This window comes from Trichechus manatus, unplaced genomic scaffold (genome assembly GCF_000243295.1).
Source record: "Trichechus manatus latirostris isolate Lorelei unplaced genomic scaffold, TriManLat1.0 scaffold00003, whole genome shotgun sequence".
Classification (NCBI taxonomy): Eukaryota; Metazoa; Chordata; class Mammalia; order Sirenia; family Trichechidae; genus Trichechus; species Trichechus manatus.
In genome coordinates, this window is record NW_004443939.1 from 35,037,255 (window position 1) to 35,051,078 (window position 13,824).

The 13,824-nt window shown below is 37.7% G+C and overlaps 1 protein-coding gene across 2 annotated transcripts in view; it reads left to right on the plus strand.

Moving 5' to 3' along the window:
- The window catches only part of SPATA1 (spermatogenesis associated 1), a 120,845-nt gene that overhangs the window by 40,033 nt on the left and 66,988 nt on the right, over nt 1–13,824 (plus strand). For both annotated transcript variants that reach the window (XM_004369142.2, XM_023731507.1), the window contains exons 7-8: nt 9,189–9,303; nt 10,189–10,249. In XM_004369142.2, the coding sequence (XP_004369199.2) occupies nt 9,189–9,303; nt 10,189–10,249 (176 nt within the window). The remainder of the gene's footprint in view (nt 1–9,188; nt 9,304–10,188; nt 10,250–13,824) is intronic.

Below are 13,824 nucleotides of genomic sequence, written 5' to 3' on the forward strand. Positions count from 1 at the left end.
TCAAGGGGAATGTTTTTAGCTTCTCTAAATTAAGAATGATGTTGGCTGTTGGGTTTGTAGAGGTGCCCTTTATTATTTTGAGGAATTTCCATTGTATTCCTCTTTTATTGAGAGTTTTTTTAATCAGGAATGGGCGTTGGACTTGGTCGAATGCCTTTTCTGCATCGATTGAAATGATCATGTGATTTTTTTTCTTTTATTTTACTTATGTGGTGGATTACACTGATTGATTTTTTTAATGTTGAACCATTCCTACATACCTGGTATGAATCCCACATGGTTGTGGTGTATTATTTTTTTGATACGACGCTGAACTCTATTGGCTAGAATTTTGTTGAGAATTTTTGCATCCATATTCGTGAGAGATCTTGGTGTGTAATTTTCTTTTTTGTGGTGTCTTTGCCTGGTTTTGGTATCAAGGTTATGCTGGCTTCATAGAATGAATTTGGAAGTATCCCTTCCTTTTCTATGTTCTGAAATAGTTTAGGTAGTATTGGTATAAGCTCTTCTCTGAATGTTTAGTAGAATTCTCCAGTGAAGCCATCTGGGCTAGGGCTTTTTCTTGTTGTTGGGAGTTTTTTTTTATTACCTTTTCAATCTCTTCTCTTTTTATGGGTCTGTTCAGATTTCCAACTTCAGTTTGTGTCAGTTTGAGCAGGTAGTGTGTTTCTAGAAATTTGTCCAGTTCCTCTAGGTTTTCAAATTTGTTGGAGTATTGTTTTTCATAGTACTCTGTTGTGATCCTTTTTATTTCAGTTGGGTCTATTGTAATGTCCCCCATTTCATTTCTTATTTGTGTCCTCTCCGCTTCTCTTTTGTCAGTTTGGCCAGTGGTTTGTGAATTTGGTTGATCCTTTCAAGGAACCAACTTTTTTTTGTTGATTCTTTCTATTATTTTTATGTTCTCTATTTCATTTATTTCTGTTCTGATCTTTATTATTTCCTTTCTTCTGGTGGCTGTGGGCTTCTTTTACTGTTCTGTTTCTATTTGTTTGAGTTGTGTAGCTAATGTTTTAATTTTGCCCCTTTATTCTTTTTTGATGTGTGCATCTATTGCTATAAATTGACCTCTGAGCACTGCCTTTGCTGTGTCCCAAAGGTTTTGGTATGATATGTTTTCATTCTAGGAATTTTTTGATTCTATCTGATTTCTTCTATTACTCAGTGGTTTTTAAGCAGAGTGTTATTCAGTTTCCATTTTTTGATTTTTGTTTTCTTTGCTCTTCCTGTTGTTAATTTCTACCCTGATGGCATTGTGATCAGAGAAGATACTTTGTATTCTCTTAGTGTTTTGGATTTTGTTGATGGTTGCTTTGTGGCTTCAGATGTGGTCTATTCTGGAGAAAATTCCGAGTGCATTGGAAAAGAATGTGTACTTTGCAACTGTTGGGTGAAGTGTCCTGTATATGTCTATGAGGTCAAGTTGATTGTGCCCTTTAGGTCTTCTGTATCTTTGCTGAGTTTCTTTCTAGATGTTCTGTCCTTTACCGAGAGTGGTGTGTTGAAGTCTCCTACTATTATTATGGAACTGTTGGTTTCTCTTTTCAGTATGCTAGAGTTTGTTTTATATATTTTGGAGCCCTGTCGTTGGGTGCGTAGATATTTATTATGGTTATGTCTTCATGATGGATTGTGTCTTTAATCATTATATAATGCCCGTCTTTGTCTTTTATGGTGGATTTTGTTTTAAAGTCTATTTTATTTGAGATTAGTATTGCCATGTTGTGTTGTTAGGTGCTGTCAAGTCAGTTCCAACTCATAGTGATCCTCTGCACCACAGAACGAAACACAGCCCAGTCCTGCGACATGCTCACAATCATTGTTATACTTGAGACCATTGTTGCAGCCACCGTATCAGTCCATCTCGTTGAGGTTCTTCCTCTTTTTCACTTACCCTATACTTTACCAAGCATGATGTCCTTCTCCAGGGACTGATACCTCCTGACAACATGTCCGAAGTATGTAACACATAGTCTTTCCATCCTTCTTTCTAAGGAGCATTCTGGTTGTACTACTTCCAAAACAGATTTGTTTGTTCTTTTGGCAGTCCATGGTATAGTCAATATTCTTCGCCAACAGCACAATTCAAAGGCGTGAATCCTTTGTTCTTCCTTATTCATTGTCCAGCTTTCATTTGCATATGATGTGATTGAAAATACCATGGCTTGGGTCAGGCTCACCTTAGTCTTCAAGGTGACATCTTTGCTTTTTGACGCTTTAAAGAGGTCTTTTGCAGCAGATTTGCCCAATGCAATGTGTCTTTTGATTTCCTGACTGCTGCTTCCATGGGTTTGATTGTGGATCCAAGTAAAATGAAATCCTCGACAGCTTCAATCTTTTCTCCATTTATCATGATGCCATACCTGCTCTATTTTGGTAGCTGTTTACTTGATATATTTTTTTCCATCCTTTGATTTTTAATAACTTTATGTCTTTGTTTCTAAGGTGTGTCTCTTGTAGAGAGCATATTGATGGGTCCTGTTTTTTCATCCTTTCTGTCACTCTGTCTCTTTATGGGTGCATTTAAGCCATTTACGCTCAGTGTGATTATTGATAGCTGTGAGTTTATTGGCGCCATTTTGTAGTGCTTTTTTTTTTTGTGGTGCTGATGTTTTCTTTGTTCTTCTTACTCTTCTGTGCTAAATTCCCTTTTTTTGTGGATTTTTTTCATTCCTTTTGTTTTTGTAGATTTTGTGTTTACTGAGACTTTATGTTTTTCTTCTTTATTTTAATGAGTAGATTTGTTAACTTTCTTTGTGGTTGCCTTGAAAGTTACCCTTATCTTCCTAAGTTGGAACAAGTCTTTTGTTAACTTGTTTTCTCCTTGACTTCCTCTCAATTTGAAAGTTCTATACCTACACTGTTATGCCCTCTCTTATTCTTCTGATGTTGTTGTCATTTACAGATTATCCTCTCTAGTTCCTTTGTAAATCTTTTAGTTTTGTTTTATCCTTGAGAGTTCATTAGCTAGGTTGGTATCTGTCTGATGCAGTCTTGCGTCCTAGATTCAAGCTGTTGTCTGATGTTGTTTGTTCTCTAACCAAAGAACTCCCTTTAATAATTCTTGTAATTTTGCTTTTGTTTTTACAGATTCTCTCAATTTCTGTTTATCTAGAAATATCCTAATTTCACCATCATATTTGAGGAAGAATTTTGCAGGATATATCATTCTTGGTTGGCAGTTTTTTTCTTTTTAGGGGTTTATATATGTTGTCACATGGCCTTCTTGCCTGCATGGTTTCTTGCAGTCATCAGTGCTCAATCTTATTGTTTCCACTCTGTATGTGACTTTTCTTTTTTCTTGAGCTGCTCTCATGATTATTTCTTTGTCTTCGGTTTTAGTGAGTGTGATTATGATATGCTTTGGTGATTTTCTCTTTGGGTCTATCCTATATGTGTTTCGTTGAACTTCTTGGATAGTCAGGTTTTCATCTTTCATCATATTAGGGAAGTTTTCTGTCAGTAATTCTTCAATGATCCTCTGTGTTTTCCATTTTCTCCCCCTGTTCTGGAACTCTGATCATTCGCAGAGTTTTGCTTTTGATTGTATTCCACATTGTTCTCAGGGTTTCTTCATTTTCCTTTGTTCTTTTCTCTGATTTTTCCTCAAAGTGGTAGCCAGGGATTTGTCTTCAGTGAGATCCTGTCATCCATTGTTTCAAACTTGCTCCTCAAACCTTCTGTGACAGTGTCCATTTCTGAAACTTGTTGTTTATGTTTTGGATTTCTAATTGCTGTTTTTTGTATGAGTTCTAGTTCTGAGTTTACATTGACATTTTGTTGCTGTATTATTTTCCTGAATTCTTCCATTGTTTGTCTGTCTTTTCCCTGATTTTGTCTGTATTTTCCTTGATTTTGTCTATTTTTTCCTCATGTTTGTCTGCTTTTTCCTTCATCTCTTGGATAGCCCTGAATATTAGAGATTTGAATTCCCTATCAGGTAGTTCCAATGCCTTTTTTTCTCCTGGAAGGTCATCCATTGTTTTATTATGGATGCCTACTGGAACCATCCTGTCCTGTTTTTTAATATGTTTTGATATTGCCTGCTGTCTTTGGGACATTCAGTAATTATTTTGTTCATTTATTGATTGTAGGTTTGTTTGTTTCATCCTGCTTTTTTGTTTTATTTAGTTATGTCTGAACAGGTGGGCTGGGCTTTCTTTGCTGTTTGCTAGTCTATGGTCATGATACTTCTCACCACCTTGTCCAGCGGGCAGGGCCAGTTACTCAGGTATGGTGCAGCAGCGCAGGTCCAGCAGATGGAGTGGGGCTGGGATGGGTCATTTGTGGCTGATGGGGCAGGGCAAGTGGGCAATGCTGCTGGGCAGGTTTCAGTAGACCATGCATGTGCTGCTTAGGGGTGTGATGCTTAGTGCCCAGTGTAGACAGGCAGGAGGGAGGGGGGAGGATGTGATATGTGGAGCTAAGAGGGTATGGGAAAGAAGAGAAAGCAGAGAGGGAAACAAAAGCAAAAAGAAAGTGCTGAGGGAGCTTAACATTGTCGTGGTGCAGACCTGTGGAAGCTGTGTGTTAGTGGCTTTTTCTAGCCAGGCAGTGTGGTACAGCCTGTCAAGAAGGGACAGATATGGCACATGCAGCTAGGTTGGAATGAGAAAGGAAAGGAAGGGAGAGAGAGAGATAAGAAACTAGAGTTTAAAAAAAGAGAGAGTGAAAAGCACACGTGGCCAGGTGGTCGGGAGAAAGGAAAGAAGATAGAGAGAGACAAGAAACCAAAAAAAGGATATGAGGTGGTTGGGAGGAAGGAGAGGAAAGAAGGCAGAAAGAGATAAGAAACCAAGATAAAAAGAGTGAAAAAAATGCCCCAAGAGAGCCCACTGGAAGCGGGTCCCCAGCCAAGTGGCACTGCACAGCCCGTCAAGAAGGAGTAGAGATGGCACACAGCACCAGGTGTTCAGGAGACGGGTAAGGAAGGAAGGTAGAGAAAAGAAGAGAGAAAAAAATGCCCCCAGGGATCCCACCAGCATGGTGGTACAGACCAGGGAAGGGGCTCCCTAGCTGAGTGGCACAGCACAGCCCATCAAGAAGGAGCAGAGATGGCACGTAGTGCCAGGTGTCCAGGAGAAAGGAAAGGAAGGGAGGTAGAGACAAGAAACTAAGAAAAAAGAAAAATGATCCGAGAGAGCCCTCTGGCTTGGCAGTGTGGACTGAGGAACGGGCTGTACAGCCCATCTAGACGGAGCAGAGATGGCACACAGCATCAGGTGTTCAGGAGAAAAGGAAGGATGGTAGAGAGAGATAAGAAACCGAGAAAAGAAAAGAAAAAAAAGCCCCAAGGGAGCCCACTGATTTGGTGGCACAGACCAGGAAAGTGGCTCCCCAGCCAAGTGGCGTTGCACAGCCCATCTAGGAGTGGAGATGGCACACAGTGCCAGGTATTTGGGAGAAAGGAAAAGAAAGAAGATAGAGGGAGGGAAGAAACTGAGAAATGAAGAAAAGCAAAAAAAAAAAAATGCCCCCAGGGAGCCCACCGGCATGGTGGCGCGAATCGGGGAAGTAGCTCCCCAGCCCAGCAGCACTGCACAGCCTGTCAAGAAGTAGCAGAGATGGCACACGGATCTGGTGTCTGAGAGAGAGGAAAGGAAGGAGATGAGAGAGAAGAAACCGAAAGAAGCTTAAAAAAAGCAACAACAGCAACAAATAAAATGTCACCAAAGGAGCCGGCCGATGTGGGCGGGGTGAATCCAAGTGGCAAGGAGCCGGCATCTCCCCAACCAAGTAACCTCAGCCTGCCAGAAAGTGGCGGAGGCCAGCAGGAGGAAGAAGGATAGGCGGTGGGAAAGTGTGTATTGCTAGTTACCGTGTGCTCTGTCTCCTGCTGAGAGCTCTGTGAAGCTGCCTTCCCATACTCCCTGTCTGGGGGCTGAGGGGTCCAAGATGGCGAATCCATGCCACGTTAGCTAATAGGGGATCTCCACTCCATAGCTCCCCTCGCTCTCTGTTTTCTGTCAGTTTCTTATCCCATTCAGTGTTTAATTGAGTTCTTTATCCCTTCATTTGATGCTTAGGGTTCCAGGATTGACGTTTGTCTCTGTTTTAGTTTTTCGAGTTTTTGCTGTGGAGGGATGGCATGGTGCTTCTGTCTATATAGTGCCATGTTGACTCTCCCCACCCCCACCCCCCGCCCGGGACTCTCATTATTTTTATCTTATTTTGATCCATGGCCTGTGGCCTGTTTTTTCTAAATAAAGTTTAATTGGAACACAGCATGCCCATTTATTTACATATTGTAGATGACTGCTTTTGCACTACAATGGCAGAGTTGAGTAGTTTTAACAGAGACTATGATTCTCAAGCCTAAAATATTTACTATCTGGCCCTTTAAGAAAAAGTTTGCTCTATCAAAAAGAACTTTTAGAAAAGAAAAATGGGAGACTGAATCAATGTAGTTAGTAGTTGAGCTTGGTTTGGGTTTTTGTTGTTGCTCTATTTATCTTCACTGCACCACAGACTTCAAATTGCTACAGTAGTGGGTTACTTCTACCTTGTGTTTAGCCTGGGGCCTGAGTTTTCAGAGGGCTTTTCTCACTTTTCCAACTTTACCCTCAGTTTTCAGCATCCCCTGCATGCCTACTCCAAAGAGGAGGATCTCTCTGCATACTCTTGTCCCTCCCTGAGCAGGGAACGATTGTTGCTTATCACTTGGATTGAGGTTCATGGTAAATGCAGGGGTAGTTCTTGATTCCTTTGGTCCAGCCTCATGTTTAGGCAGACCCTGTGTTCATGGGCCCTGAGGGTAGGTGTTTGATAACATTTGATAACATTTCTACTACTTCCTGTGGAACAGCCAAATGTTGCCTTGTATCTTGGGTAGGAGAGAGTTTCTTTCTCCTTACCCAGTTGTAGTAGGCCTATGTTTTGAATCCTGGATCCTGGACCCAAGAGGATTTCCTGCCCTTCTCCTAGGAGCAGACAGCTTTTGCTTCTTCTCCTGAAGCCTTTGCCAGGACTGGTGGGTAGGAGGGGTTTTCTATCCCTGCCAGAGTGGTAGGACTGTTGCTTGTTACTCAGCACAAGGCCTATATAGTGGGAGGGAAGTTACCTGTTCCCTCTAGGGCAGATGGCTTTTGCTCCTGTCCCTCCTCCAGAACCAGTGGATCTTTGCCTGTGTCCTGTGGCGGAAAGGTTTCCTGCCCCTTCCCTGTTGGCCTAAGGCTTTTGCTTTGTATGAGAGAGGGTGCTGAGAGGTAGATAGGGTTTCCATACCTATGTGCCACTGGTGGAGAGGTCTCTCAGGTCTCCTGCCCTGCCTCCAGTCTGTCTTGTGAGCACCTGATACAGGCACATGGACAAGAGCTTGCTAGTGAGTACAAATTCCAGACTCCTGTTTAAACCTCAGGATGCCTGAAGATTCCAGATCTGAACTGCAAGAGCTTTATTTGCAAAGCTAAGGAATTTAGTGGGTAGTGGGAAGCTGTCTGAAGTTTTTAACAGAAGTAGCATGATTGGATTTGGTTTCTAGAAAAACAGCTTAGGTGACAGTATGGAGAATAGTCTGAGGTAATAAGGAGCTGAACTAAGAAAATGACAGTGGGATAGAAATCAGAGCTTGAAGTCAAGAGACTACTAAGAATTGGACACTGCTAGGTGCTTTACATGCACTATGCCATTTTAGAGATAAGGAAATTGGAGATTAGAGAAATGATTTACCTAAGGTCACAACTACTGTGGTAATACCAGGGCTTGAACTCATATGTTTGGTTAAAACCCATGCTTTACAACACTGTACTAGAGTCATACTGTCCTTTTTTAATTTTTGCCAAAAACGTTACACACATTATTACTCTGTCCTTGCACATGTCATTTTTATTTAAATTCTCCTTATTCTTTTTGCCAGGCAAACATCTCACAGTTCAAAACTCAGTTTCACAGTTAGCATTCCTTTTCTGTAAATCTATGAATATATCTACTATAGCTCTCAAAACATTGTATTATGATTTTTTTCGGAAGCAAATACGTGCTTTTTATTAAATTCATAGGTGTTTCTAAAATTCATAGATATTAAATGATGCAGTGCATCATGCTCTAAGCTGTTTTTAGGAATGATAGATCCATATCCTATATCCCTATCAAAAAATAACTCAGAGTCTAGTGAGCTTAGCATTGTTGTTTCTTTTTTTAGGTGGCTGGAGATAGTGATATTTCACTATCAGCTTTTAAACAGCTGGTATAGTCATCTTTCCTTCACTTTGATTGAATCTATTTTTTTAGAAAAATTCCTGTTTGTTATTCTTAAATGACTTTTTCAGTGCCAGCTGGGAATAAATCAAAATAAAATTAAGCAAAAATGAGCTTCAGGTTTTTATTTGAACCCTAATAGCAAAATATCATGGCCACCCTTGAAAATACAAATGTTAACTCAACTCTTATTTTTTTTTTTTTAATTAAAACAAAATTGATCTCTTCAAGGAGAAATATTCTGCATTAACTGCATTAACACTAACAGGTTCGTGGATCCTTTTTTTTTTTTTTTTTGATTAATCATAGACTATTTGTGCTAATGTTTTAAAGATAGATTATATATTTTTCCTATTTAGAAAAATTCTGTTAAAAGGAAGGACTATTTTATAAATGGAAATGTATGTGAAATAACAAATTATATTATATGCCCTGTAATTTACACCAGCCTTTTCTAGGGAGAGTTTCTCAGAACATTATTTCCAAAAATGCTTTTGGCAAAATGACAATTAAATTAGGGTAAAATAAAATTTATCCTCTTTTGCACATTTACAGGGTACATAAAGAGAGAGAAATCCTATAATAGATGTGTTTGTATGCATGTGTAGGGGATCATGTTCCTTTTAGTGTAGCTTAATCTAAGATTTTGTAAACTGAATTGACAAAAATATTCTCTTTTCACATACACTAATGTTTCATAGAACTCACTGTGGAAATTATTGCCTTATACCATGTATTGGGCTCAAACATAGCAACGATTGTGAGGATGGCACAGGACTGAGCAGTGTTACATTCTGTTGTATATAGGGTTGCTATGAGTCAGAACCAACTCAACGGCACCTAACAACAACAACGTACCACATGCAGTTAAGTTCATGGAGGTTCTGAAACATGGGACAAAATTATAGTATATAAATATGAAAACAAAATTTTACATTAGTATTTTCTTAATATTCTGAACTTTATTTGCCATGGATGAACATCAACACCAGCCAGGGGGAAAACCACTCCAAAAGAAAGCCAGACTGGAAAAAATCAAATTAGAAATTCCAAATTGCCAGGATCATTGGAAGACTCAAATACTGATTATTTTAACAGCAAAAAAAGGTAATTAGCATAGATGTTGATTATACATGTCATAATTTAAACTCTAAGAGAAAAAATGAGATATCCAGAAAACTGATATAAGAACTTCTAATTAGAGCAAAAATATGAGTTAAATTTCTGATATTTTTATTACAAATACCTTGATTTCAATTATTACTGTTACTAACATTCTTTCAATATAATGAGGGATGATTTATTATTTAAATTTGTTTCGGTTGTAATCTTTTTGTTATCAGGGGCAGCCTGATGACAGAAAATTTTCTGCCTTTGTTAGATCTAATCTTTCTGCCTCTCTTGGATTCTTGGAGCCCTGGTGACACAGTGGTTAAGAGCTCAGCTACTAACCAAAAGATTGGCAGTTCGAATCCACCAGCTGCTCCTTGGAAAACTATGGGGCAGTTCTACTCTGTCCTACAGTGTCACTGTGAGTTGGAATCGACTCAGTAGCAATGGGCTTGGTTTGGTTTTGGGATTCTTAGTTACGGTTAGAACTAATCTGTGTATTTGAGTTTCACATTCATATAATTTAATTCAAAGTTATATACTTAACAATTTTGCATAGATTCTTTTGAAATTGAGACGAGGGATTTTAGAAATAATCATTAACAGAAAATCTATAAAAATTGTTTATAAAATTTATAGTTATTTCACCTTAGTGTAGACAATACACTGTGATTTGAATTTAGCTATAATATAATGAAATATTGTCATATATAATAAATGTAGTTTATATTGATCATTAGTGAGTTTGAAAGATATTTTTGTTTCAAGTGTTTTTTAATATTTTTATTTAAAGAATACCAAATAAAATTTATAAAATAAGAAAAATGAGTATTCATGGAATAATGTTTTAATATGACTTTCAAATCTGTCATTCCCTTTAAGTCAGTATCCTGGGAAAAATGAAGATGATACAGCTAATATCAGTAGAAGAGAGGACAGTGAGGTATGATTTTAAAACTTTTGCTTTAATATGAAATTAAAATGAAACTATAGATTAAAATATCTAAGATTACTGCCGAACAAGTAGTCCACAACCTACAATGGGGTTCCGTTCTGACGACTCTGTCATAAGTTGGTTCTAACGTAAGTCGAATACCTCATTTGTTTTTTTTAGTTGTCATTATTATTACCTTTTATTATCAATATCTTTATAAACCTGATCTTTATTTGTCTTTGGTGGTTGAAAACATTACATATAAACTTACAGATAATTATGGAAATTATCAAACAATGTCATTAATATCATATGCAAGTAAAATTTTGCTAAAGATCATTCAAAAGCAGTTACAGCAGTACATCAACAGGGAACAGCCAGAAATTCAAGCTGGATTCAGAAGAGGACATGAAACAAGGGGTATCATTGCTGTTGTCAGATGGACCTTGGCTGAAAGCAGAGAATACCAGAAAGATGTTCATCTGTGTTATATTGACTATGTGAAGTCATTCAACTGTGTGGATCATAACAAATTATGGATAACATTGCAAAGAATGGGAATTCCAGAACATTTAATTCTGTTCACGTGGAACCTGTACATAGACCCAGAGGCAGTCATCTGAACAGAGCAAGGGGATACTGCATAGTTTAAAATCAAGAAAGGTGTGCATCAAGGTTGTATCCTTTCACCATACTTATTCAGTCTGTATGCTGAGCAAATAATCTGAGAAGCTGGACTATATGAAGAAGAATGTGGCATCAGGATTGGAGGAAGACTCATTAACAACCTGCGATATGCAGATGACACAACCTTGCTTGGTAAAAGCGAAGAGGACTTGAAGCACTTACTGATGAAGATCAAAGACCACAGCCTTCAATATGGATTACACCTCAACATAAAGAAAACAAAAATCCTCACAACTGGACCAATAAGCAACATCATGATAAATGGAGAAAAGATTGACATTGTCAAGGATTCATTTTACTTGGATCCACAATCAATGCCCATGGAAGCAGCAGTCAAAAAATTAAATGATGTATTGCATTGGACAAATCTGCTGCAAAAGACCTCATTAAAGTGTTCAAAAACAAAGGTGTCACTTTGAGGACTAAGGTGCGCCTGACCCAAGCCACGATATTTTCAGTCATCTCATATGCATGTGAAATACACATCATAAAAATTTACTCTGACGATAAAGAAGAGTTGGACAACATTGGCACTTTGTCAATTGCGATAATAACTCCACTTGTGAAAGGTTCTGGATCATCTGGATTATCCCTGGGAATGGGGATGGTGTTTCTAGTCAGAAAATTAGTGAGAGTTGTCTGTATGAATAAGGAGGAATGAAGAAGAATTGATGCCTTCTAGTTATGGTCCTGGCGAAGAATATTGAATATACTATGGATTGCCAGAAGAACGTACAAGTCGGTCTTGGAAGAAGTACAGCCAGAGTTCTCCTTGGAGGTGATGATGGTGAGACTTCGAGTCACGTACTTTGGACATGTTGGAGGGACGAGTCCCTGGAGAAGGACGTCATGCTTGGTAGAGTCCTTCTGTGAAGAAGAGGAAGACCCTTCATTTATCATGATGTTTCTTATTGGTCTACTTGTGAGGATTTTTGTTTCATGTTGAAGTGTAATCCATATTGAAGGCTACAGTGTTTCACTGTAAATTTTTCTGACAAATTCTCTTCTTCATTCTTTCTTTCTTCTTCAGCATTTCTTTCCTTTTCAAAATCCATTAAGTCCTGATCTGTCAGTTCCCCTTCATGATCTATAAACTGTTCCACATCGACAATATCAAGTTCTAAAATCAGTGTTCTTGCCATATAGATGGTTTTTTTTTCACTGAGCTCTTCCATCATATTATCCTGATCAAATGCTTGGAGTGTGTTCATATAACTCAGCAAATTTTTCCATATCCCCTGCATGCATATAACTAATGATAAAAAGAAAAAAACAAACAAAAATAAATGGCCAATCGTTTAAGTGCAGCTTGTCATAACTTGAATACATCGTAAGTCAGGGGCTACGTGTATTACCAGAAAACTTGTCAATACTATTGTCAATAGTAGTTCAATTTTTATTTCTGCTTTTGTGATTGAGCAAACAGTATGCCCTAATGAGAAAAAAAAAGTTGTCCACCAACATTTTTTTGGATTATCTACTCAAATTTTATTACTAGTTTTAAGTGACACTAACTTTCACTTACATTTGTAATTTAATTCAGTGATACTTTATACTTGATTAACACAACTCTTCAGAACAGATTTCTGTGGTGTAATGAGATGCAGTATAGTGTAGTGATTGTTTATTACCAGTTACTAGTTACAGATTGTGTAGTGAACCTAATTTGCATAATGATGGTTTACAGGAGTTAATGAACGCTGTTCAAATCATCAGCCTATTCTTAAGGAATGATGGAGAAACTGGAAATATTTTGTAAATATTTGCAGGATGCATTTAGACATTCTTAAGATGATAACAATGCTAGTTTCAATAATAGCTCACACTGAGTACCAACTACCAAGCACTGTTCTAAGTATTTTACACATGTTGACCTATTTAATCCCCAGAAAGAAATGTATAAAGTATGTTATGATTATCATACCTATTTTACAGAAGAGGAAACTGAGGACACAAAGGTTCAATGACTTCCTAAGGTCGTATAGCTAGTAAGTAGTGGATCTGGGATTAGATTTTGATTGTTCTAGACAGGCTCCAGAGTTCATACTCTTAAGCACTACACTACCTATCTAAATAATATAGTAGCAATCAATTAGATAGCATTTATTGAGCCAGTCACTGTTTTGAGTACTTTACATATGTTAACTCATTTAATTCAACAACTAATTGAGGAAGTACTATTATCTCTATTTTCAGATGAGGAAACTACGGCCCAAAAGTTACATTAAATTTTCTATGGTTACGATGCTAGCAAGTCTTCTTTCGTATTCATTTAGCAAACCCCAACCTTAGTTAATAAACTATAAACGTCAAATGAGTCTTTAATTCTACCAACAATTATACTATATTTTCCTCTTCTAGACAACTCTGTCATACCTTCTCAAACTTTCAATATCTCCTTTCTCTTACACTCCCGGTAATGATTTTTCTCTGTGAAAATAAGAGGCAACCTGAAGAGAACTACCACATCTTAAAATTAAGTTTTATGTATGGAATGAGATTGGGATTGAGGCCTATTTTTTCTTCCTCAGATATCCAGTTGTTCCTACATCATTTGTTAAAGAGACTGTATTTTTTTCCTACTGCAGTAGTAAAAAATCAAATGACTGTATATGTCTGGGACAATTTTTGGACTCTCTTTCCTACTCCATGATCTTTTTTTTAAAAATCCTTATGCCAAAACCATGCTGTTTTCATTAATGAAGCTTTATAGTATAGCTCTTATTATTTGATAGTGTAAGGCTTTCAAATTCCTTTTTTTTTTTTAAGATTGTTTTGGCTATTGTAATTTCTTTGTGTTTTCATATGTATCTTAGAATCAACTTGTAAATTTGTTCAGAAACCTTTCTTGGACTTTTGATTGGAATCCCATTGAATCTGTATATCAGTTTAGGGAA